This window comes from Enhydra lutris, unplaced genomic scaffold (assembly GCF_002288905.1).
Source record: "Enhydra lutris kenyoni isolate GAN:26980312 unplaced genomic scaffold, ASM228890v2 scaffoldscaffold28, whole genome shotgun sequence".
NCBI classification, from domain to species: domain Eukaryota; kingdom Metazoa; phylum Chordata; class Mammalia; order Carnivora; family Mustelidae; genus Enhydra; species Enhydra lutris.
In genome coordinates, this window is record NW_019154112.1 from 26182183 (window position 1) to 26205175 (window position 22993).

General features: G+C 43.0%; 1 protein-coding gene across 1 annotated transcript in view; it reads right to left on the minus strand.

The window, feature by feature from the left end:
* Positions 1 to 20662, minus strand: part of LOC111152500 (transcription factor AP-2 delta) — a 54110-nt gene extending 33448 nt beyond the window's left edge. Inside the window, exons 1-5 of the mRNA XM_022510972.1 lie at positions 20624 to 20662; positions 19109 to 19606; positions 15503 to 15563; positions 5828 to 5993; positions 5537 to 5655 (exon numbers count right to left, since the gene is read on the minus strand). Coding sequence (XP_022366680.1) covers positions 5537 to 5655; positions 5828 to 5993; positions 15503 to 15563; positions 19109 to 19606; positions 20624 to 20662 — 883 coding nt within the window. The remainder of the gene's footprint in view (positions 1 to 5536; positions 5656 to 5827; positions 5994 to 15502; positions 15564 to 19108; positions 19607 to 20623) is intronic.
* Between the last annotated feature and the right edge of the window lie 2331 nt (positions 20663 to 22993).

Sequence of the window (22993 nt, forward strand, 5' to 3'; positions counted from 1 at the left end):
ATAAATAATAAATATATAGTAAGAGTATTAGAATCAGAACAATAATATTGGCCATATTCTTTGAATGTTTTCCAAAGATAGAATTATTACCACTATACAAGAGGTGGGGATTACCCCACGATCTCCTCAGGAAGATACATGCATTGGGTTAAACAGCTCTAATCCACCACATTTTCTGGAGAGTAGCTTCTCTCTGATGTCACAGATAACCAGAAAGAGACAAAAGAGAAGTCACAGGAATATAACTAAAACAAGGGGAAACAAAAAGGACATCAAGTTTATGATAAAGTGGGGAAGAAGATGTTCCAACCATTAGTTATATATCTAAAACCCATTTGGTGAAGATGGATAAAAAGGGGAAATGATCTACTACTACATTCTGAGGACTCTGGATTCAAATATTCATATCATATTCTAGCTCAGATATGTCTGTTACATGGAACCCCCCCCCCCAAATAACTGCCTTACCAGAATGTTCACTTTTCAAACAACTTTATGAGGTGAAAAGAAGTCAGTTTTAAGTTCTTCATCCGGTGGTCACTAGGTACAATGATATTTGTAACAAATGTTGTGATTTAAGTATAAATTTGCATTAAATAGTCCTCTCCCTTAAATTCCTTAAATAATCCCCAAATAATTACTTCAATATGTTGATTGGAGAACAATGTTAGGGTGGTCCTATCAATTGAGTGACTCCATTAAAAGAAACACAAGAAATTTATTATAAAACAATTAAAAACAGAATGATGAAAAAGCCCAAGGCAAGCATGGAAATTTGGACTATCATAATGAAACTAATGTTATTTATGTCAGTGAGAGGGGTAGTTCTTGAAAAACCAATGTTTGGGTGTTTTTGTTTGCTAATTTCAATATCCATTATAAAATGCACCCTGCTGTTCACCAATTGGATCTTTACAAAGGTTATATCATTTCTGCATGGAATGCCTACCAGAGTTTCCATGAACTACCCTTTTTTTAAAAAAATTTCTATCAAAATAGAAACAATGGCAAGGCTGTATTCAAATCTTCCCCAGAAAAGGCCTGACAAGTACGGTAACATCATGGAAAGCTGACTTTCATGAACTTTATTTCTAAGTCTGGTGTATGAGAAATAAAGCCAGTTAGATATTATCTCACTTATGCTCAAGTCCTGTAGCAAAGTGGGGATGGGGTGGGGTGTGTGATTTAATGCTAATAATATATTGGACCCTCAGGATGTTTGAGAAATAACTATAAGAGTCTTAATCAAGGGCCTTAAGAGACATTTAAGATATATCAAAATAAAAAGTTGTACAGCAAAAGAAATAATCAACAAAACTAAAAGGCAACCTACAGAATGGGAAAAGATATTTGCAAATGATATATCTGATAAATTGTTAGTGCCCAAAAGATATAAAGAACTTATAAAACTCGAACTCCAAAAGACAAATAATCCAATTTAAAAATGGGCAGAGGACCTGAATAGACATTTTCCCAAAGAAGACATCCAGACGACTAACAGACACATGAAAATATGTCCATCATCACTTACCATCAGGGAAATACAAATCAAAACCATGGTAAGATATCACCTCACATCTTTCAGAATGGCTAAAATCAACAACACAAGAAACAACAGGTGTTGGAGAGAACGTAGAGGAAAAGAGCACTGGTACACTGTTGGTGGGAATGCAAACTGGTGGAACCACTGTGGAAAACAGTATGGAGGATCCTTAAAAAATTAAAAATAGAACTGCCCTACCATCCAGCAATCACACTGCTGGGTATTTACACTAATTCAAAGGGATACATGCACCCCCATGTTTATAGCAGCCTTATTTACAATAGCCAAGATAGGGAAACAGTCCAAGTGTCCATCGATTGATCAATGGATAAAGAAGCAGTGGTATATATAATGGAGTATTATTCAGTCAAAGACAAGAAGGAAATCTTGCCATTTGCAATGACATGGAGGAATCTAGGGTTAATAAGTCGGTCAGAGAAAGACAAATACCGTATCATTTCACTCATATGCGGAATTCAGGAAAAAAAACAAATGAGCAAGGGGGGGGAAAAGAGAGAGGGGGACAAACCAAGAAACAGATTCTTAACTATAGAGAACAAACCAAGGGTTACAGGGGTCAGGGGAGAGATGAGGTAAGTAGACGATTGGGATGAAGGAGGGCACTTACTATGATGAGCACCAGGTGATGTATGAATTTGTTGAATCACTATATTGCACATCTGAACTTAATATTATACTGTAACTTAACTAACAAATTAAAAGACAAACTTTAAAAAAAGCCGTTTAAGAGAAGCTAAATTACTAGGTATGGGTATTCAAATATATATGTGGGTTATTGCAGAAAATCTAGGAGGTAAAAAAGGAGATATCAATACAAATGGTAAGAAAAATTCTATTCCTTCCCATAAGACCACAGATTTATAAGAAAGCTGATGGACCATTTTTTGATGACTAGGAATCTAGTTTTGGAATTTCTGAAAAAATCGACCTGAAATGTTGCTGGCTCTTACAAAATATGTTTGATAGAAAGAGAGGAAAAGTATCACTCAAAGACAGGCTCAACTCAAAGTCTTAGGGACACCAACTGGTAAATATGGGAAAGTTTTAATTTACCACTTAAAACTACACAAGCAAAACAAATCCAAAAGAACTCAATCAGACCCATGTTAGTTCAAAAAAGATCAAGTTTCCAAAAGTACTGAAGAGAAGCATTAACTATGTCAATCTTCCAGGGGCTTGATAAATCCAAATTGAGTCACTGTTATTTCATATCCATCCAGCATCATCTACACGATTCCAATGACTATGAGATTAATGCAGAAAGAAAATGGCATCTTGGTGGCTGGAGAAGGTCATCGGCTGTCATCATCACGCCAACCAAAATGTGGGAATAAAAATATACAGGAGATTCCTCAACTCTAAAACTGCTCTTCCTGTCAGCCAGGGATAAAATAAAGCCTATTTTAATTTAGATGGAATGTCCCTGTTCTTCGAGTATTAGGTTCTCTCCGTGTCCTCAGACAACTTGTAGTTTTTTAAACTGTGTGTCATGACTCAGGGTGAGTCTTGAAATAAATTCAGTAGGTTTATCATGAGCATTAGAAAGAACACAAAAATATGGACCAGAATAGAAATCAGAGAATATAACACACTGTAATAAAAATTTTAAGTGTGTGTGTGTGTGTGTGTGAGAGAGAGATAGAGAGAAAGTGTGCATGTGTATTTGTGGGTTATAACATATGGGGAGTTAAGGGATGCAAGAGGTCCTTTGCCTCTAAAGTTCTTTTCCTCGGTTCCATCACAGTCTGGAATTAAACAAAAAATATGTATTTCTTTATATCATGAAGATTTGGGGGATTTCAAAAGGATCCAATTAAAGTATTTGGAAAGAATTAAATCTTGGGTTTCATCCACCAAGGCTAATTGTGACTCCTCCATGAACACAAGACAGAAGAACAGAGAACTCAGTTAGATAATTCTGTGGTACCATGAAGATCACCCTAGAGGTTCACATATTTAACTTTCACCTCCTCTTTTACCACAGATTGAGAATTCCCACTCAGAATACTTTAGTGCTTGGCCTCCATAAAAATCAGTAAGAAGGTTTGTGAATATACCCTTTCATGTATGGCTCTTCAGCTTCTATTAGTCAGGATATTCATGGACACCCCAGAAAATGGCCTTTCTTAGGGCCTTTAATTTCCACACCAGTTACAAATCTCACAAGAATTCAGCCAGTGCATCCTAGGAAGTGGAAAGGATCTCAAGAAACATTTAGACCAATGATCTTTAAACTTCATATACATTAGATTCACTGGGGATGTTGAAAAAGAAGTGTAGATGCCTGGGTCATACCCCCCTAGAGACTGAGTTTCAATTGGTTTAGGGAAGGGTCCCAGGTATTTTTTAATAAACCTCCAGAGCTGATTCTCCTACAGAGTTGGGTTTAAGAGCCAGTCAACTCTTACTACCCATATGATTCTTTTTTTGTTTGTTTTTAAAGATTTATTTATTTGACAGAGAGAGAGAGAGAGAAGAGAGAGACAACGAGAGAGGGAACACAAGCAGGAGGAGTGGGAGAGCGAGAAGCAGACTTCCCACTGAACAGGGTGCCTGATGTGGGGCTTGATCCCAGGACCCTGGGATCATGACCTGAGCCAAAGGCAGATGCTTAATGGCTGAGCCACCCAGGCGCCCATACCCATATGATTCTTGAATCCACCTCATTATATTCTGAATAAGTGTTTTGTTCTATTGTTAAACAGCTAAAATTATAATTATCTTCTTCCTTAAATTGAGCAGGAATCTGTCTCCCTTTAGAATCAACCCATGTGTCATTTTTTCTACCATGTCCTTCCCCAGTACCTCCAACACATATGAGTGGATGACACATCAACTTCCTCTGGCATCTGTCAGTTCTTAGTATCAGCATAGACAAGCAAACACATCATAAGACATAAAATGTAGTAACAGTAACTAACTTATTAAATGTGGGTGGTCAGTAATATTACTGTTGTTATCACTATCGTAATTAGGGAACAAAGTGAAGATAATTATTAATAGCAAAATCACCAAAGCAATTTTGCCCAGACTAATGTCTAGAACATACTACTTCAGAAAGTGGTACAGTAAAAGGTATGAATTGATAATCTGGATAAAGTCAAGATGTTTGCAATTGTGTTTCCCTTACTCTTCACTTCCCATAGTGCCTTGTAGACAAGAGAGTAACCAGTGCAAGAAAAGTGTCACAGGTGTGTTCAGGTGAGTTCAGGTGAGAATTAAAATAATAGCATTCTGGGTTATGGGAGAACTCTAATCTGGCATTCGAAAGCTCTCCCATAAAGTCAAAAATAAGTCTCCGATAATACCTCTTCTTAAAAGAAGTTTGAATAAGATTATGTAGTTTAGTCCTTACAGAAGAAACAAAAGGGAAAGGGGGAGTTGGGAAAAAAAATAACTTCTGGGAAGATATTTTTACCTCCGTCTCTATACCACTGATTAACCTTAACCTTCTGGGACTCAGCTAATGCACCTAGAAAGCCATGGAATGCCACTGTACTTTAAGAGATGCCTACTAGGATTAACCCAATATGCTCTCAGGCTTGGTGTCATGCCTAGACTCCTGTGATCCCTATATAAAGTGTGATTAATTATCCTATAGATCAGGGTGCACTGAATAATAAGTTAAGCTAGATTTATCTGAACCCTAAAATAAACACTAATAAAAATGACAAAACCCAGCCAGCTTTTTGGTTACAGTTATTTAGGAAATACTAGTTGAAGTACTTAAACCTTGCATTATCTTCCATATTATTGTCAAGATTAGCATATTAAATGACATTTTATGAATTATCTGAGCCTTATACTGTCTAATGTAGTCATCTTTATCATGATTAATTGGGAAATTAACCCAATTTGTTAACTGTACTACTTCATACTATAGTCAAAAATAAAACAGCATATTCTAACAAGCCTGAGTTCCAAAGAATTGCTAACTTTGTACCATTACTTTGCCGAGCTGAAAAATCATACCTTCAACTAAGGAAGTGAGGAGGGTAACATTGGCTGCTTTCCGTCTTCCTGCTGGCAAATTCAGGCCAAGCCTATCCAGTTTCTCTCTCAGGCAGCGGCCCCCATTCTTGGATTTTGCTCTGTCCAAAAACAAAATAAAAACTAAGTTTTGAAAGTTCATATTCTGAGGGAAATGATGAGAAGATTTGACCACCAGTTCAACATGAGACAGAAGGCCGAAGGGCTGAGGGTTGAGGAGTACGGTGTCAGTACAGTTAGAAGACACGATGTGCCAGAAAACAGTTATCTTACCTTCTCAAAATGCCTCCCAAGAGTGAAGCATTGAGGCATTCCGGTGGTGAGAGGCGTCTCTTCACCTCAGCAATCGTCACCTTGTATTTGGAAGTTGAACTGAGAAGGGACAAACGGCCAGGGACAGAGCAAAACAAGTCTGTGGGGTTCACCACACAGGTGCCACCTTGTGGGGGGAGGGGAAGTATATTACATATTAGTGACAGTGAGAGAAAATAATTGCATGAAAGACAGTTAACATCAAGGCACCCTTGGGATTTGGGAATACACAACAACAATTGTTCTCATATATACATCATCGGGATCATCTCAGAAAGCTGCTCTGAAGATGTCCTTTCAGATAACAATAAAAGTTTTATCTTTCAAATATCATATAGAACATGTTTGTGGGGGTAAAGTTTTTTAATTTAAGCAAAAATTATCCTATGTAGTGCTGGCTGGCCCATCAGTGCTAATTTTGACATCATACACACACAAAAAAACACTTCAATTAATTGAAAACCCCAAACTCTGCCAGTTGACCCCACAGAGGGTCTGTATTATTTTTCCATGGCTCTGTATATGTGTGTGCATATCTGTGCAATAGACACAATGGATGGCTATATTTTATCCATGATTTATTATACAGACCAAAGTTTTGGAATCTCTTTTCCAAATTGCTTGAAAACTGCCATCTCTTTTCCCTCCTCCACCTACCAACTATAGGGACTGGAATCACTCACTTCTCAGGCACCACCAAAAATAATCTGCCCATTGTCATAAACTTTCAACCCATGTGGGTAGATGGTAGGTCACATCTCTCTACCACATGTCAGCCCCCAGGACTGGCACACACAGTCAAATACAGCACAAGAGGAGAACATAATAAGAGCCACGTTAAGTGTTAGTGGCCAATAATATTATTGTTTTGGTTGTTGTTTTCGTTATTACTATTAGGGAACAAAGCAAGATAACTGGTAATAGCAAAATCACCAAAGCAATCTTGCCTTTGGTCTCCAAGCTCCAGAAAGCCCCTAGAGCTTTACTCTCCTCCAAGACAGAAGAGTGCATTCCCTAACCTCAGGCACCGGAAGGAGACTTGAGAACCCAAGATGATAATCCCTGAGAGTTTCCTGCTGCCCAGTCTTCTCATACTGCAAAAATCCTGAGCCAGTGTCCATACTACCAACATGGTGGCTACACAGCCCTGGCATTCAAGGCTGCCTCTTCATGTACTGAGCCAACTGAAGGCAGAGCTAATGAGGTTCACTGGCAAGTTCCAATTCAAGGCTTGCTTTCCTAAGCACGCATTTGATTTCTTCAACTATGGGAGATCTTAAGACTCATCTCTACAAAAGGTCAAGTTCTATGAGAGAAAAGTAGCTGGAAGAAGAAAAACAAGCAGGAGAGTGTTGCCCAAAATCCTTTTACTCAAAGGGTGGTTCTCAACTGGCAGCACTGGCATCTCCTGAGAGCTTGATAGACATGTGGAATCCCAGGCCTAACTCCAGACCTTCTGAATCAGAATCTGCATTTTAACAAGATCCCCAGGTGGTTCATGGGCACATTAAAGTTTGAGAAGCCCTAGTCTACGGCTCACCACTTGCCTCCCACAAAGCTCCTCCCCTCCTTTACTAAGCTGCTCAGGGAGAATATTGCGTTGCTGGAGTCTCTGGCATTCAGATTTGGGTATGTTCTCTGAGCACAGTGGTTAAGGAACCTGGGAGGATGTTTAAAAAGGTGAAGGGGTCCTGGACCTGGGTGGAAAGAACGGGTTAGTTTTACCCCTCTCTTAAAGTGTTTCTACCCCTGTACTACCTGGAATTCTTCCAGGCTGTCTTAGAGTCATCCAAGTTTCCCCTGAAAGTGCTGCAACTCTTTCTCCTTAAGCATTCTAAGGCTGGCGATCACCCTGAATGACCCCCCAAAACAGAAGAGAGGATACTGAGAACCTTAGAGTAACCAGCCCTCTCCAGACTGGAAGATGAGTCCTGCATGCTTGGCCACATTCCCAATGTTAGTGCTGGTGCCAGGAAACTGACCCTCAGTCTGAAATCTGAGAGGTCCACAATTTCATCTGTCAATTTGAAATCCTTTTCCTGGCATTAAACTTGTGGTCAACATAGTGGAAAACCATGCAAATGCCTGTCTCGGGAGCCCCAAACACGAATTCACCTGCACTTCCCCACTTAACATTGTCACAGAGAATTTTAAAGCTGATCCCCCCCCCATCATCATAGTTTTCTCAGATTTGGAGGCCTGGAACTACCATTATCCCCATTCATTGATGCTCTCCCTTTATACCTATAGATGCAAAATGTATTTTACAAAAAACTCGTAAGTGACTTCTCAAAAATTACGATGAACAGCCTATCAGTGAAGCTGGCTTTTAGCATCCTATTGTCAGAATCAGGAGCCTGATAACTTTAGGACTTTGGTCACTGTGGGGTCATCTGAAGTAAAACATATTAAAGAATCATAATATCTATATTCAAAATTCACAGAGCTGTCTTCTGAAAATGGGCTTCCATCCATTGTTATGGAATCATAAGCAAATTTACACTCTTACATAAACCCTCCTCTCTGGTAAAATAGCCAATACGCAACTGAGGACACAAGCAGTCTCACCTAATGGGTCTCAAGTAAATTATGAGAGAAGAATGTTTGTGCATGTGCTACTTTCCCAGTAAGTCAACGGAAAAGAAGGACACAGCTTTAGACCTTTCCTATATTCACTAATCTATAGTGGGTCAGAAACCTAATTTAGGGAGATACAGAAGATTATAAAAGATCTTTGTTAAAAAAAAAAAAAGAGTCAAATCAGATTTTCTCCAGCTGAAGAACTGCCCCCTTTTGGCAAAGTGAATCCTGTGTGGTGAAAGCTAGCTGTTTCCAGGGAAGTCATTGGACCTGCTATCTAGCCAAGTGCTACCACCCTGGGCTCTGGGTCTTTCCTGCATCCAGGTTAGGCTTCTGGCTTTCACTCAAATAAGCATTTATTAGGTAAGTTACACTGGCTGCATATTAAGAGTGTGCTTTATGCACACACAAACTGCCTGGAAGATTTATTTTGTATTCAGGATTAGCCATCAACTCTAGAGTCTTTTATTTTTTATGTCACAGCATCTTTAAAGGGAATTTCTGTTGCTTTGATAGTTGGCATTGCTGCAGCCTTGGGGAACTCTCTCGTCCTGGCTAAAGATTTGGCAACTTATAGAGTTTACAGCAGCTTGGGGAACCTGACATCTTTCTTCCCAGTGGTTTATTTTTGGGGGAGGAAGAAAAGATTAATAGGTCAACATAACCAGATTTTTGTGTTTAGAATGAAGGTCCAAGGAGGGGACCCAGACTAGAGATAGCAATGACAAGATTTCAAAGGAAAGCCATGAGAGTCATCCATGCCAAGGCATTTGCAGTATTCATCCCCAGGGTTACCAGTTCTTCATAGTACCTGTGTTGCAGGTGGGCTCTTATTGAAATTACATAACGTTCATTCTAGATCCAGCACTCCAGTTAGAGATGCCTCTGGCACCAGAACCAGGCTACTCATGCAGAGCTTTTCTCAAGTACATCTCTTTTCCATCATAGTGCACAGAAGTAATACTCCTATGGAGGGCACTATTTTCAAAATTGAAATTTGGACATGGGGCTTCCTATTTCCAGTGATGCTCAAACTCAGATCTGTAGCGATAGAAACAGCATAAGAAGTCAGGGACTATCTACTTAAGGTCATTTGTCTAGAACATGACTATCATAAAACGGATAACTCTGTCATAGCTACAGGGAAAAGTCAGGCAGAGAAACTGTGCAGGGGACAAAACTGGGCACAAAACACACAGAAGCAGATCCTTCAGCTGCCAGACCTTGTTAGATTCCATGAGGCCAAAGAAAAACGGAGTCGGGCTGCGCCCTTCCTGGAGTGGCTGGAGATATCTGGCCCTGTGTTGGCAGGCACAGCCTAGGGAGTGGGAAAAAGACTGGGCTGCAAGTAAGAGGTTGGCCAACTAGTGACCCATGGGACCTCTGATGAATAACTCTGGGCCCTGGTCTGTCCATCTGAAAAATGGGGATCCTCACGCCTGCTCAACTTAATTCCCCAGCTCGTGGGAGGTGCAACGGGAAAGGGACGCACACGTGCTCAGCATCCTGAATAAAGCCCACCCAACTCCACCATCGTGTTGAGCAACTAACACCGCTCAGGGGCGCGAGCTTTGGAGCGCAACAAGATCCCCACCCACCTTTTGCGCGGCTACGGGATAGAAAGACAAGCGTCCACGCCTGAGTGCGCTTTTCCTTTTCTTATCCAGGCAATTAGGGCAGAGGAAACAGCCGCGGCCGTCTCCAAGGAGCTGTGGCTCTCCTGGCACCCTTAAAGCTGCCTGTAAGCCACGCGCCCCCTCTGGGTGCCTTCCTCTCAAAGAACAGAGCTGGTGATGGCTAGAGGCCCTGCGCGCTCTCCAGGTGCGATCAATACTTCCTGGCTGGCTTCCGGGCGCGGGGCTGAAGCGCGCAGCCTCTCCAAAGCCGCAGCGCCGCCCCACTCCCCGTCGCTTCGGTGTTGACATAATTAGACCAAATCTTGAGAGCAAAATAAATGTTCTGTTCGCCTTACAGCCAAACAGATGTTTACAATTCAAATGAAAGAAATACAAACGGCAGGGATTTTTTCTCCCCTTCTTCATCTCCAGTGATAGCTCGTTTTTTCTGACACATTAAAAATGTGTAAGCGATTATAGGAGTTTCCTGTCCCTGTTTGTTCTGCGGGTGCATTTCTGTGAGGTGCGCCTGTAAACTGGGTTGGGTAGGATCATTCTCCACTGCTTCCTCTCTAGCCCCTCGCCCTGCTCAATCCCAAGTCCCTCGGGTAATCTCCTCCCCGCTTCTCCCCACCCCTTCTCAGCAGATACTCATTGTAATCAAACAGCAAAGGGATAGCGGTTTAACTGCAATCAAATAGGCCTCAAATGATGCATCAGCGGCTTACTGCGCTGTTTGAGGGGGAGAATGTATCCTTCCAGGTATAACTGGATTACGAGGTTTGGACACGCTCCTCCCTGTGTAGATTCCAGGCAGAACAAAAGAAAGGGAGGTCTGCACAGAGAGACACTGCTTTAATGTGGCGGTGGGTGTGTAATTGTGTGTGTGTATGTATTAATCCCTATTTCTCAATGCAGGGATTGCTTTGGTTTTGGTTATTTTTACAGCGATAAAGAAAATGGAGAGATGGCAGTGGGTTACGGAAAGGAGCTCCCCTCCCCCACGATTTTTCCCCCCAAAACCATGCCTATAGATCCTTTGGTATATGAATTTTCGTCTTCATATAAAGGAGATTGAATTCCGAATCTGCAGCATCTGTATTTGGGGACTAACGAGGCAGGAGAGGTGTGTTTCTGGTTCTATTTTCAAAATGGATGAGCTGTACAGATGATTTTGGGCAATTCTAGTAACGAGAGATTCTGGGGGCCCTGACAAAAGAAGAAGAGGAAGGCTTCCCACCTCACTCCAATTGTACTCCTCCTGGAAGTCACTGAAAGAGCCAGAGGCTCTTCCTCACTCGAGTTCCAAAACTCAGGGCCCTGGCAAAACTGAAAGAGCAGAAGCAGCTCATCTTCCTGCCCAAGCAGCTTGTGGGCAGCCAGCTGTGGGAACTGTAGAAGGGGAGAGCGGTCAGGTCCACCCACCCTCTTATTGGCAGACTGGGCGAGTGCTGCTAAACTCCGTTTCACAGAAGCATTTTTAAAAAAATTAAATCAGATCTGACAATGTACCGCAGCGTAAATGCCTCCTCCTTGGCATGCCAGTCACCTCTAAGTGATCTGACAAACTCCAGCTCCCTTAAAACGTGCAGAGTTCAGATCATATTAATTCCCCCAAAATGTTTGATTCAAAGTAGTTTGTATTTTGTGTAGCCATGGGCAATCCGGAAAGTGCTCCTGCCTGCCCATAGCCGGGTCCACTCCCTCTCCGCGTGGCCCAGAGGCTATGGCGGTATTTAAGCTTCTGAAATTAGCCTGGGGCTGCAAGGCAGAGTGATCACAAAGCAAAACAAGGGCGCTTCCCCTCTTCACTTTTTTCATTTTTTTCTTTCTCCCCCCCACCTTTTTTTTTTTTTTTTTAGTTGCCATTCCGATTTCTCAAAAAAGACCAGGGCCAAAATGTCACTTCCCACCCAAATATGGGAAAGCTGGGTCTTCTCATCTCATCTCCATCTGCGTCTGCAGGCCACAGCCCCCTACCCAATCGAACCCCTACCCCTGCCTTTCCAAACTGGATCCATTCATTCTTAGCAACATCATCATCATCGTCGTCATCATCAACATTGTTCTCCTACTATTAAATTCTCAGAGCGAGAAATGAAAGGGACCGGTGCCTGACAAAGGGGAGGAGGCCATGAGGGAGCCTCAGAAGATTCATGGGGAAAAGAAGAGTGGGTTTTCCTTTCTTTTTTTTAATGATTAAAAACACAGACGACTCCTGTAAATAGAAGCCTCATTTCTTCAAGAGATGCCTTTTGAAACCCAGTATCTGAATATTCAACGAAGGCAAAGCTCCACTCTGTACGTACAACATTAATATGATCTCTGCAGAATTTGCTACTCAGAAATATTAACATATCAAAGCTGAAGCCGGAGGCTAGAGAAGCTATCGATACGAGAGCACAGGGTAAAGTAAAGATTATTGGTTCTGATGGTTGGAGTGGCGGAGCTGCGGGCAAAATCACGCACACCATTAAGTGAGAGTGAGCTTGCGGGAGCTGCATCTCAGAGGCGGTGGCAAATATTTTATCTAGGTGGTAATTACCTTGCCGCTGCCCCTCTTCCACGCTTCCTTTGGCTCCTTGGCCCTCATTATAGGCAAAGACAATGTAACTGCCACTTACCGGAGTGAGTCAGAGAAATGGTATTTTGTTCTTTGCAAATAGAGATAGCTAAATTTAAAGAACTGAGTGCCCCCCCCTCACACACACACCCTGCAAACCAGGACAGCCTCTCCCTGGTGAACTCATAGGAGGCACTTAGGGATCTTTCTTCTAGAAGAATACTCAGGAGACTTTGGAAGTGAAATCTGTTTTGTTCCTCCCACAATAAATCATAGAAATCATTAGAAATGTAAGTTTATCAGAGAACATAGCAAGGGAGGGAAAATTGGCAAAAAGTTGTGGTTTTCAAGAAATCATGTTTCCTGTGGAGAGTTACCTGTAAACATGGATTAGAAGAGAAACAGACATTCCTACCTAAACAAAACCAGTACACAATATGGCAGTATGGCAGAGTGCTTAACTTCATACTTTCCTGGTTTTTGATGAACAAAGGTGACTCGAGCTATTTAGATTAAGATCCTGGTGCACTACCATGACAAGAGAGAGAAGGGCCTTCCTCAGCTTTTCTTCAAAAACGGGGAGTCCTGAGATGAGGGGCTGGGCAGGTTCCAACAGGATGTACAAAACCTTTTAAGCAAGACTTCCTTGCTCTCCATTTGTAAATTGTCATGAACATTGATTGTTTCAGAGTAACAGACACACACTTGGTCTCCAGAGCTCAACCGAGTTAATTGGCCTTTCTCTAAGACATGTGGAAATGCAATAAATTCAGCAGCTAAATTCTGAATTCCTTTGCAGGGAGTGGGGGTGGGGGGGTGAGGCCTGGGATTTAGTCAAACAATACAGATAGATGCCCCAAGCTACCACCCCTTTCTCTTTGGAGCTATGCTGTTTTCCTAAAAGATCAATGTTTGGTTTAAAATCACAGGCTCCATGCTGATTTTCAGGTAAAACGAGGTGGCATGAAATTCTGTAAGAGCAATAAAACATCACCCAAGGAAGACCATTTCTATGGCTCTAATAGGACAGGACCACAGTTCCCATTTTGTAGTTATCCAGGATCGTAGGCCTTTCTCGGGGGAATGCTGAGCGTGTGTCCCCTAAATCTCTCTCCAAAAAACTTCAACTGATTACACAGCCACCTCCCTGCCAGCTCCCGCCCTCGGTCTCAAATAATTCCCACCCTCTGCCAGCTATTGTAAGGTCTGATGCGATTTCCAAGCATTTGAGAAGGTGATCTTGGACTAACTGCGCAACTGAACGCGTCGACCGCAGTAGCGCCAGTCGGGCTCTGGGAGGAGCCGGCTTCGGGCGCTAATTAGTGGCGCTGTCCTTCAGCACCACCGACATCTCCGTGCGCCCTGCGTGCTCAGCCTCACCTTTAGCGTGATCGCCGCCACAGATCCAGATCCGCACATCTCACCTGACCCTTCTTTCACCATGCATATTAATCCCTCCCTCCAATAGCATGTGAATTTTACTTCAATTTTTACTAGTCTTGGGCCTATTTCATCTCACTTTAACATGGCTGAATATTAGCCTAACTGACAAGCTTACTATTACTCATTTAAAAAAAAAAAAATCCTTATGGAACAACACTAGCAGTTTTTTGAAAAATAGTTTCAAATCTCCCTGGAGTAAAACAACGGAGTCTAATAGCTATTTTACATTTAGTGGAAGTTCCAAGTATCCACTATGACAATCCTCAAGTTCCAAAAGAAAAGCAGTCTTTGTTTTTGTTCCTCCTCAATTTAAATGGAATTTCACATTGGACACTGGGTTGTAAAACCTGCACTTTAAACATGAAAGAATCCATTGCTTTCTTTGGAAAAGCACTGGAATCTTTCAATAAGCTTTGAAGAGGATGAACAGGGATTGAAGGACATTTATTTGGTGCCATCAGAAGTGACTCAGTCTTTAGTAGTTCTGTTACTAAAGACAACTGCGGCCCTGGAGCTGGAATTAGTCCTGGTGAATAGGCCACATCTTATTAATTCGTATGAAGTTGGGATAACAGCTGGTCCCCTTGCCTGTGTGCTCCTCGGGTTACTCAGCTTTGCTAGGAAAATAAGCTTCAGAGGCTCTGGGTACAGCTAAGTGGGGAAGCCAGCAAAATCTGCACTGCCTTGAGGCCCTTAAAATGTCATAGTTCAAAACCTTTTGTCAAAATGGAACATCTGAGATGCAGCCCCCTTCAGTGTCTGAGCCAAAATCAACAGCTCTCGACTCTTGTCTTCCCCCCACCTTCCAATTCCATGGGTAACTCTGGATTCAGATGTTTTCCTCAACAGATGGGAACAAGAAAGCTTTATCCGGTACAGTTAACACCACCTCCTCCTCCCACCTCCCTTAAAGAAAGAAATGTTCTGGACACTTAGAAAAATAAGGGCAGCTACAATATTGGTGTTTCATTAGCCTTCCCCGAAGCCTCAATGAATCTAGCCTTTCATAGAATCCTTCAAAGCCTCAAGCTAACACCATCACCTCAATCACCCAGGCTGTGGCTGGCACATTCAGGACTAAAAGAGACCAGAAATTCTGCTTGAGGATGTGGTGATGGGGAAAGGAGGTGTGACAAGGATTTTTTTCCCCTTTCTTTTCTTTCTTTCTTTCTTCTTTTTTTCTCCCCCCCCCCAACTTTGATTGTGTCACTGTTCCATGGAGAATAGCAAATCTCTTCTATTATAGCTCTTTGGGGCACAGTCTGGGTTCAAGCCTCAGTGAAGGAGGGGAGTATGCCTATGTGGGACCAAAGTAATCGACCAAGAGTAATTGTTTTCTTAATCATCAGACAAGGGATCCAATGCTTAAAAACACCACCAGATCTTCAAAGTATCACATGAGAGAAGAATGTTTCATTTTAACATGTCACTTACCTCTTCTTATCACTCCACCTTGACCATTGAGAACAAGTCCACACTGGGCTTCCACGGAGCCCTTAATAAAAGAAAAATAAATAAAAGCACTCAAATAGGTACTAATAGGTATGACCACATGAGTTAAGTCTTTCAATCTGCCCCATTCCTGAACCCCATATCCCTGTAGTAGACATTTAAAAGCAACCACTGAGCTGGAACAAGTTTGGCAGCACACATGATTTTAAGGGGAAAAAAAGTGCCAGAAAAACCACAATCTAAAAGTTGTATAAATCTTAAGGTATGCATTTTGCAGCACCATACAATATTACACTTCAAAGTACCTGAGTGCCTTTCATCTTGGCATGGGGGAATGAGAAGCCCTTTGAGTCCCCATCAAGGTAGATAGCATATATACAGACAGTTTCCACGGCACTTTCTGCGTGGAGCAAATTACACTAAAAGTGTCAAGTCTGGCACTGTGGGTTTCTGGGGAGCTCAGAGGAGCCATTTCAAGTGCAGCCTTCAAGATATCTGATGTTGGTTCTGCTTTACCACAGAAGTAGTAGTATCCTACCCAAAATATGCCTTAGAGAGGAAACACCTTCAGGTTCACTCACTGTAGATCTTGAGACTCCTAATGGATTGAGGGATCATTTGAGCTGGGAAGAAGGAAAGGGTTTGCTGATTTTTGATAAAGAAAAATAAAAATTTCTCTCTCTGTCTTTTTCCCCTGAGTTGAAATGTGTTAAAGGCTCATTTTCCTTTACAAACAAACGAGGTATTGGACATGAAAGAGGCCTTGAAGGGTGTTAACCTACCCAACAGCCCGTGAAGAGTTAAGTAAATGCGGAGAGAGTCGGTGCATAATAAAAACCCACTTTACAAAACAACCTTTACAGCCCTGGCTCCCTTTTGCTTCCCCATTTTCACCATATTGAGGCAGGCCTGTAAGACCCCCCTTTTCAACCTACTCACGAGCTCTTTCTTATTTTAAATGTTCTGCCTTAAAGTGATTATCAAATCAATATGAAAAAAAAAAACTTGGAGACTGAGCATAAATTAAAGCGGTGATGGGAAAAGGTGTGACAGTTTCCTTTGTTGGCCATAGCAAATCTTTTTAGGGGACTCAAAGATGGAACTGAAGCCACAAGACTGTTTGCATCTGTTAGGCAGACTTAGACCGCCCTGCAAACCATTGGACTTTCACTTAAAATTCTGTGCAGGGAAAAGTATATTTACATTTGTTGCATTTGAAATGAGGCATATGCTGATGAATGTTTTAAAAAGGAAGAAATAAAAGGAGAGAGACGGGTTTCTCCCACACATCCCCTCCCTATTTCTCTTTTTAAAAGTAGCTATTACTTTTTTTCTCTTTCTTTTTCATTCTGCCAACTAAGTCCAAGAGGAGTGCAAGAAAATAACTTACCAGATTTACAACTTGTTTCATATATATATATATATATATATATATATATATAATAGATATATACACACATATATAGCATATATATATACACACATACACAATGATATGTACATATATAGATATGTCTATAGACATAGATATATAAATACATCACATATCATACTCTTCAACTTCTTCTAGGATGTTGGAGTGTTTCTCTCAGTATGAATATTCCCTCAGTATGACCAATAAACTAAATAACTAAAAAAAGACTATAAATATAAAAAAGACATAAACTGAAGAAAAGGTCTTAAAATATCTGAAATGTAGAAGGTAAAGAGCCTCGAAGCTCTCCAAGGGAGCGAACCACTCTCCCTCCCGTTCTCTGGCGCACTGTTAAGATGTTTATTTTCTCAGAAGAAATGAATCTTGGTCTCTACACTTAACAAACTTTTCCCCCTCATAAGTAAAACGTGTTGTTTGGTCGGATGACATTGCATAAATGACCAGTTGAATGGCACTAAGTCGAAAATTGGATAAACTACGGTGTTCTTTTGCACGGGATTCGCCCTTTGTTTGGTGCTTGCAAATGTTCTAATCCCCTCTTTTGAAAAATGCCCGGCTTTGTGCCTAGCACAGAAAAAAAATTTGTACAGATACAAAAAAATCAGCAGCAGACGCGGCTATTAAAAGGAGTAAATAGGTTTTAGTTGAGCTAAGCATTGAATGGCAGATTTTTCCCCCCTTGAGACATAAGGAGATCCTTGTGAAAAATGTAAAAATGTTCTGAGCGTATAAAATTATTTTGTGAATATAAATGTAGAAAGTCAAGGTTTATGGAGCCAAATCTTTTTTCTTGTGTGCCTATCTTGTGCCCACGGCTCTTTGTTGGGACTGTAAGGGCTTTCACTTTAATTTTAAAATGATCCCTTGCTTGGAGGTAAATGAGAGGCAAAGATTTTCCGTGCGCAAAAAGGGATCTCTTACGTCTCCAACTTGTGCTCTTGGAGTATCTCCCCTTTCGTTGGAACTGTGGAGAGGGTGGCCAGCTTTGTGCGGACTGAAAAAGTAGACACTCAGCTACAGCTGTCCTTTCAGCCAGAAGAAGCTACAAATTCATGTCTTTTCAGTTCTTTTTTGGGATATTTGTGGGTTTATTTGTTTGCAATGTGGTTGTGGCAGTATGTCTGAAAAATTATAAATTCTATTGTTGGCAAAAATGTGCAAAAATACATTAAGAAAAATGTAAGAGAGAGATCATCTGATTGATGGCCTCCACGGTATCTAGATTCCTCCCTCCCTCCCTTCCTTCCTTCCTCTCTTTTTGCTCTCTCTCTCATCCCTCCTTTCTTTTTCTCATTTCTTCCTTCCTTCTTATTTCTTTCCCTCCCCTCATTTATTTCTTAATTTCCTTCTTTTTAAGAAGTTGCATCTTGTGTAAAAGTTAATAACCCGGTGAGAAAAATAAAGTTGTGAATTACCCAACTGAGTGGTGGGATTGGGTCTCCTTAGACAGACTTGGGTTCAACTCCACAGCCTGGTGAAGTGCATTGGGCAGATTCTTTGATTGGTGTGAATTTTGAGACTTTCATTTGCAATTCTTTACTATCCACAGCAATACTAATATTTGGGGAAACTTTTGCTAGAGCCCAACAAAGTCACAGTACAAACCAGCACCCCCCCACCCCCCCAGTCTTAGTAAGTTTCCACAAGCTCTGTCTGGGACAGACACCTAAGACGCCGGAGGGTAGACCCAGCAAAACGCAGAGACTGAAGGTGCGATTGGTCATCATCTTATCGAGTCTTACTCGGAGTCCAGTCGGCTCAACCCAGCCTCCCCGATCTCCTCCGCCCCATCCCCTCAGGGACAGGAATGAGGATTCACAACCGATTTCTGTGCAGACGGACTGAAAGTGGGGGCCCCGCAGCTAGCCAGACTCCCGGGCGTCCAGGTGAAATTCCTTGATCCAATGAGAGTGACAGAATGGCGCACGCCTCCTCTAATTGTTTTGATAACTTTCCATAATAAGTGGGGTGTGTGTGTGTGTGAGAGAGAGAGAGAGAGAGAGAGACAGAGAGAGGAGAAGAGAGGAGAGGAGGGAAGAGGAGAGGAGAGGAGAGAGGAGAGGAGAGACGGCTTACAGTTAGAGCTTTAACGGTTCGGGAGGGGGAGGGCAAAGAGGGGAGGGCGCAGACAAATTCGCTGCATGCTTATTTACCTGCAAGTCGTCCGCTCCCGCGGTGGCCAGCCCCAGGCTGGGCCCTGGCAGGAGTCTTTGATCTGGGTGCATTCCATACTGAGAGCCATGGCTCATGAGAGACAGGTCGTGGCGGCGGTAGGCATCGAGGCAGCCCAGCTCCCGCCTCTGCTCGTCCAGGCAGGACGACTTGAGCGCCCGCGCATTGTGCAGGTTAATAAAGTCGGTGGGCTCCCCGTGGTGGATCTGCTGGTAGTACTGTTGCGAGTGGTGGAGCGAGTTCAGAGAGTAGGCGTCGGGGGTGACGGCCGGGTGGCTGTGCTGAAACTCGTAATGGAAGGACTGGTGGTGGAGCGGGGTGTACTGGTGGTTAGTGGAGAAGTAGGGGGACGCGAACTCGGTGCCGGTGGTGGAGTAAGTTAAAGGAGAGGAGGAGGAATAGGCGACAGTGGAATTGGCTACGGACTCCAGACAGCCAAGCTGCATCAAACGGTAGCTGTTTGATCCGTCGTGACGTATCTGGAAGGAAGAGGGGGAAAAGGGAGAGCAGAAAAACTTGAGGTTTGTCATTTTGCAACCGAGGCACCGCTCTCCCGGAGCCAGGAGCTTTCTCTGGCTCTCCAAGGGGAGCGAGCACGCAGGGCTGGGGCCGAGCCGCAGCCCCGGCTCAGCGCCTTTGCCAGAGAGCCTTTGCGAGCAGGCGAACTGGGGGTGGGCGGCCTCGTCCTCACAGTCGAGAGGGCGGAAAAAAATCCCCCACCCTATATAGGTGCGGGTGACACACCACACACACATACACACACACGCGCGCGCACACACACACACACACACAGCCCCTGCTTAACTTGCACAGGGAGCTGGGCTCTGAGAGCCAGGTTTACGCCTGACTCCCGGGCGGCGGGGAGCAGAACCCGAGTCCACACGCACGGAACGCTGGCCGGCGCCTCGCCACTGCAACCAGATCCCAACACCGGAATTCCGCGGCTGTCCTTGCTGAGCTGTTCCGCCAGAGCTGCTCAAAATCATTATCCATATATTTACAAAATCCAGTCTGTGCAAATCGTTCAACTTGTTCATTTCCTTAACCATTTGGGGCAAGGAATCCGACTCCCCTCTTTCTGCTTCACTTTCCTAGAATAAGCCCATTCCAAAGGGGTGCGTTGTTCCCCACCCCCCTTGTCCACCTACCGCCCCCCATCAATCTCTTTACTTTGCCTTTCTGAGTATCTTTTTTTCCATCTTTATCTCTTTCTCCTCACCCCCTCCTTCCTTTCTTTATTATTAGGATTATGTTTTCCCCCTCATTATGGCAAATGTTTCTTAACATGGCAGAGAGTTGCCCTTCCTGGCGACAGATGTCATAACGAACTTTCTCCCCTTTCCTTCCTTAACTTCTCCCGAAAGCCAGATTATAATTAAACGTAACGGTCCAATATAGATTAGAGACAGGGAAAGCTGCCACCACCGCAGCCACCGCCGCCGCCGCCACACACACGCGCGCTCAAAAAAAAAAAAAAAAAAAAAAAGTAATAATACCTCGGCATCGTGGACTAGTCCCGGAAAGGTAGTTGACATGTTGGGTTTCTCCGAAAGCTTACGATGCAATTTCCCTCTCCAAAAAAAGAATCGGGAAAAAAATCCAAACTTCTTGTATTTTCCAATTTTTTTTAAGGAAAAAAAAAATGTTCTATAGATAGAGATCTAAATTGTAATGGCTTTGCCCGGATCAGATAGCTCCTTGCCTCGTACCCACTTAAAAACCTGTAGGAACAAAATTTTCCCTCTGCACAAAAGCAGCTCCCTGGAACAGATTTTGTACTTGCTGAGTATTTCTTTGGCTGATGTCGTAGGTCCCTTGGTAATATAGAAGTTTTGAAAATTAAGCATCAGCACTGAGAACTGGGAGGACAATAGGCAGAAGAGATTTATCCCAGGAGACAAGGAATAAATATTGTATCTTCGCCTAATAAGGAACTGGAGGTTCTTTCAACATTTTTATCCATTTTTTCCAACCTTTATCATGCTTTTCTATACCGACTGAGGTGGGGACTCATCTCTACAGAGAGCATTTGCACACATTTTATTGTGAAGATAAAGATCCAGCCCCGATATGTGTATATTAGAGATAGAAATATATATTAATTAAAGCTTCCTTTTACATGAGTAAGTGTTCATTCCTATTGGTTCCACTCCCTAGATGCTGAAGACTGCTTTTTCCAACAAGCACCCAAATCAATTTCACCCAGATTGGGGTGTCTGCCTTTACCCAAGTGGAAACAATATTGCTCTTTCCATATTTACATCGAATTTGGGTTCTTTTCCCTTTTTTGAAAGGCAACACCCTGTGGTAGCTTACACTTTCAGCAGCTTTTAAAATAAATAGCCAAGGTGGACAGCCCCAACTTTTCATCATAAAGAAATGGTGTAACTGGCAATATATTTAAGAAAAATACAAGAGAATAAAGACGTGTGACAAGATTCTACATTTAGGTAAAACGTTGTCTTCCACTCCCCAGCCCAGCCCATTTTCCCCCTCTTTTGTGTTTTGCTTTTTCCCTTTCTGAAACAGAGCTGGATTGGGGAGGAGGGTGTAGACCATTTAGCAGTGACACCAGGTATTTGAACACTACTACCCCAAAATAACCCTTAAATGTTTGAAAGTTATATTTTACAAAGAGAGGGCAGAAAGGAGGCAGTGCACACCTATCTCTGTCTCTTCGGTGGATTTCTTGACTTTCAAACAGTATTTGAGCTTTACTTCGTTCAAAATCCAGCTTCCTGCACCAAGTGTTCCAGCACCTGGCGGGGGTAGCGGTGGCTACATGCCGGGAATACTGAGGCTTTAAGGTCCCTTCTCCAACCCTATCCCGTCAGAACTGGCTGGCCCCACAGACTCATCTCAGAGATAGAAGGAGTAATTTAGTCTTAATTGCCATTTCATTTGGTTAGCTTTTAAGTGTTTAAGCTGAGAAGGTGTCTTAATAATAAGCCGCAGGCAAACAGGCATGTGGCTTTTTTTTTTTTTTTTTTTTTTAGGTCGGGGTTTGGGAGGGTTTATTAGGATCTGCTCATGCAGGCTAACTGGGGCTGTCACTCAGCGCTCTTTGCTTTATATAAATGGACAAAGGCACACGACAAGAATTGAAATGCACTGTCTGAAATGGAGATCCGTGATACTTCAGTCCTGCACAAGGGTCAGCCCCCAACACTTGCACCCTTTTACAAGGTGCGCAAGCGCCCCCCCCCCCTTGAAATTCTATATTTTGGTCTAATGAAGTCAGGAGAATGAAAGCCCAGTGAAGATGAAAAGAAAGAATGCCCAACTTAATCTTTAAGCAGGAGGGGTAAGATGAGTGCCCTTGGCACCAGGGGCTGAATCCCAAAATGCTTGCAGCGGAATCTTTTGTTTGTCAGGACTGAGTGAGGCCTCTATATTCCACCCACAGAGGAAATAAATAACCGTCTGTGGGAGCTGGAGCCGGCCCCCTCGACCTTACCCCAGGAGCCCCCGCCTCTGCGAAGGTGTAACCCCTCTCACCACCACCAGCCCCCATCCTGGGAGGGGGTAGAACCCGCAGGTTATCTTGGGAATTGCCAGACGCGCTTTTCTAAGTAGATGATGTTGGTCTGAGCTTAAATGGAAAAGGATGGCCCCTTCTCAGACAAGCTGTAAACCCCTCCCCCAACTGCTCTACTGTCAGATACGTCTTCATTGAAGGCGAAGGGACCTTCTTTTCCCGGCTTACGTCCAGGCAGCAGACGCAAAACCCTCTCCCCTGGGAATGACCAGGAGGCTCAGGACGCGGTGGCCGCCTGCTCTGCCTGGTGTGCCAGCGCTTTTGGCCCATGTGTTTGTCCCCGTCCGGGAGAAGATCCACACGCAGCCCCCACACTGCTGACACTCTT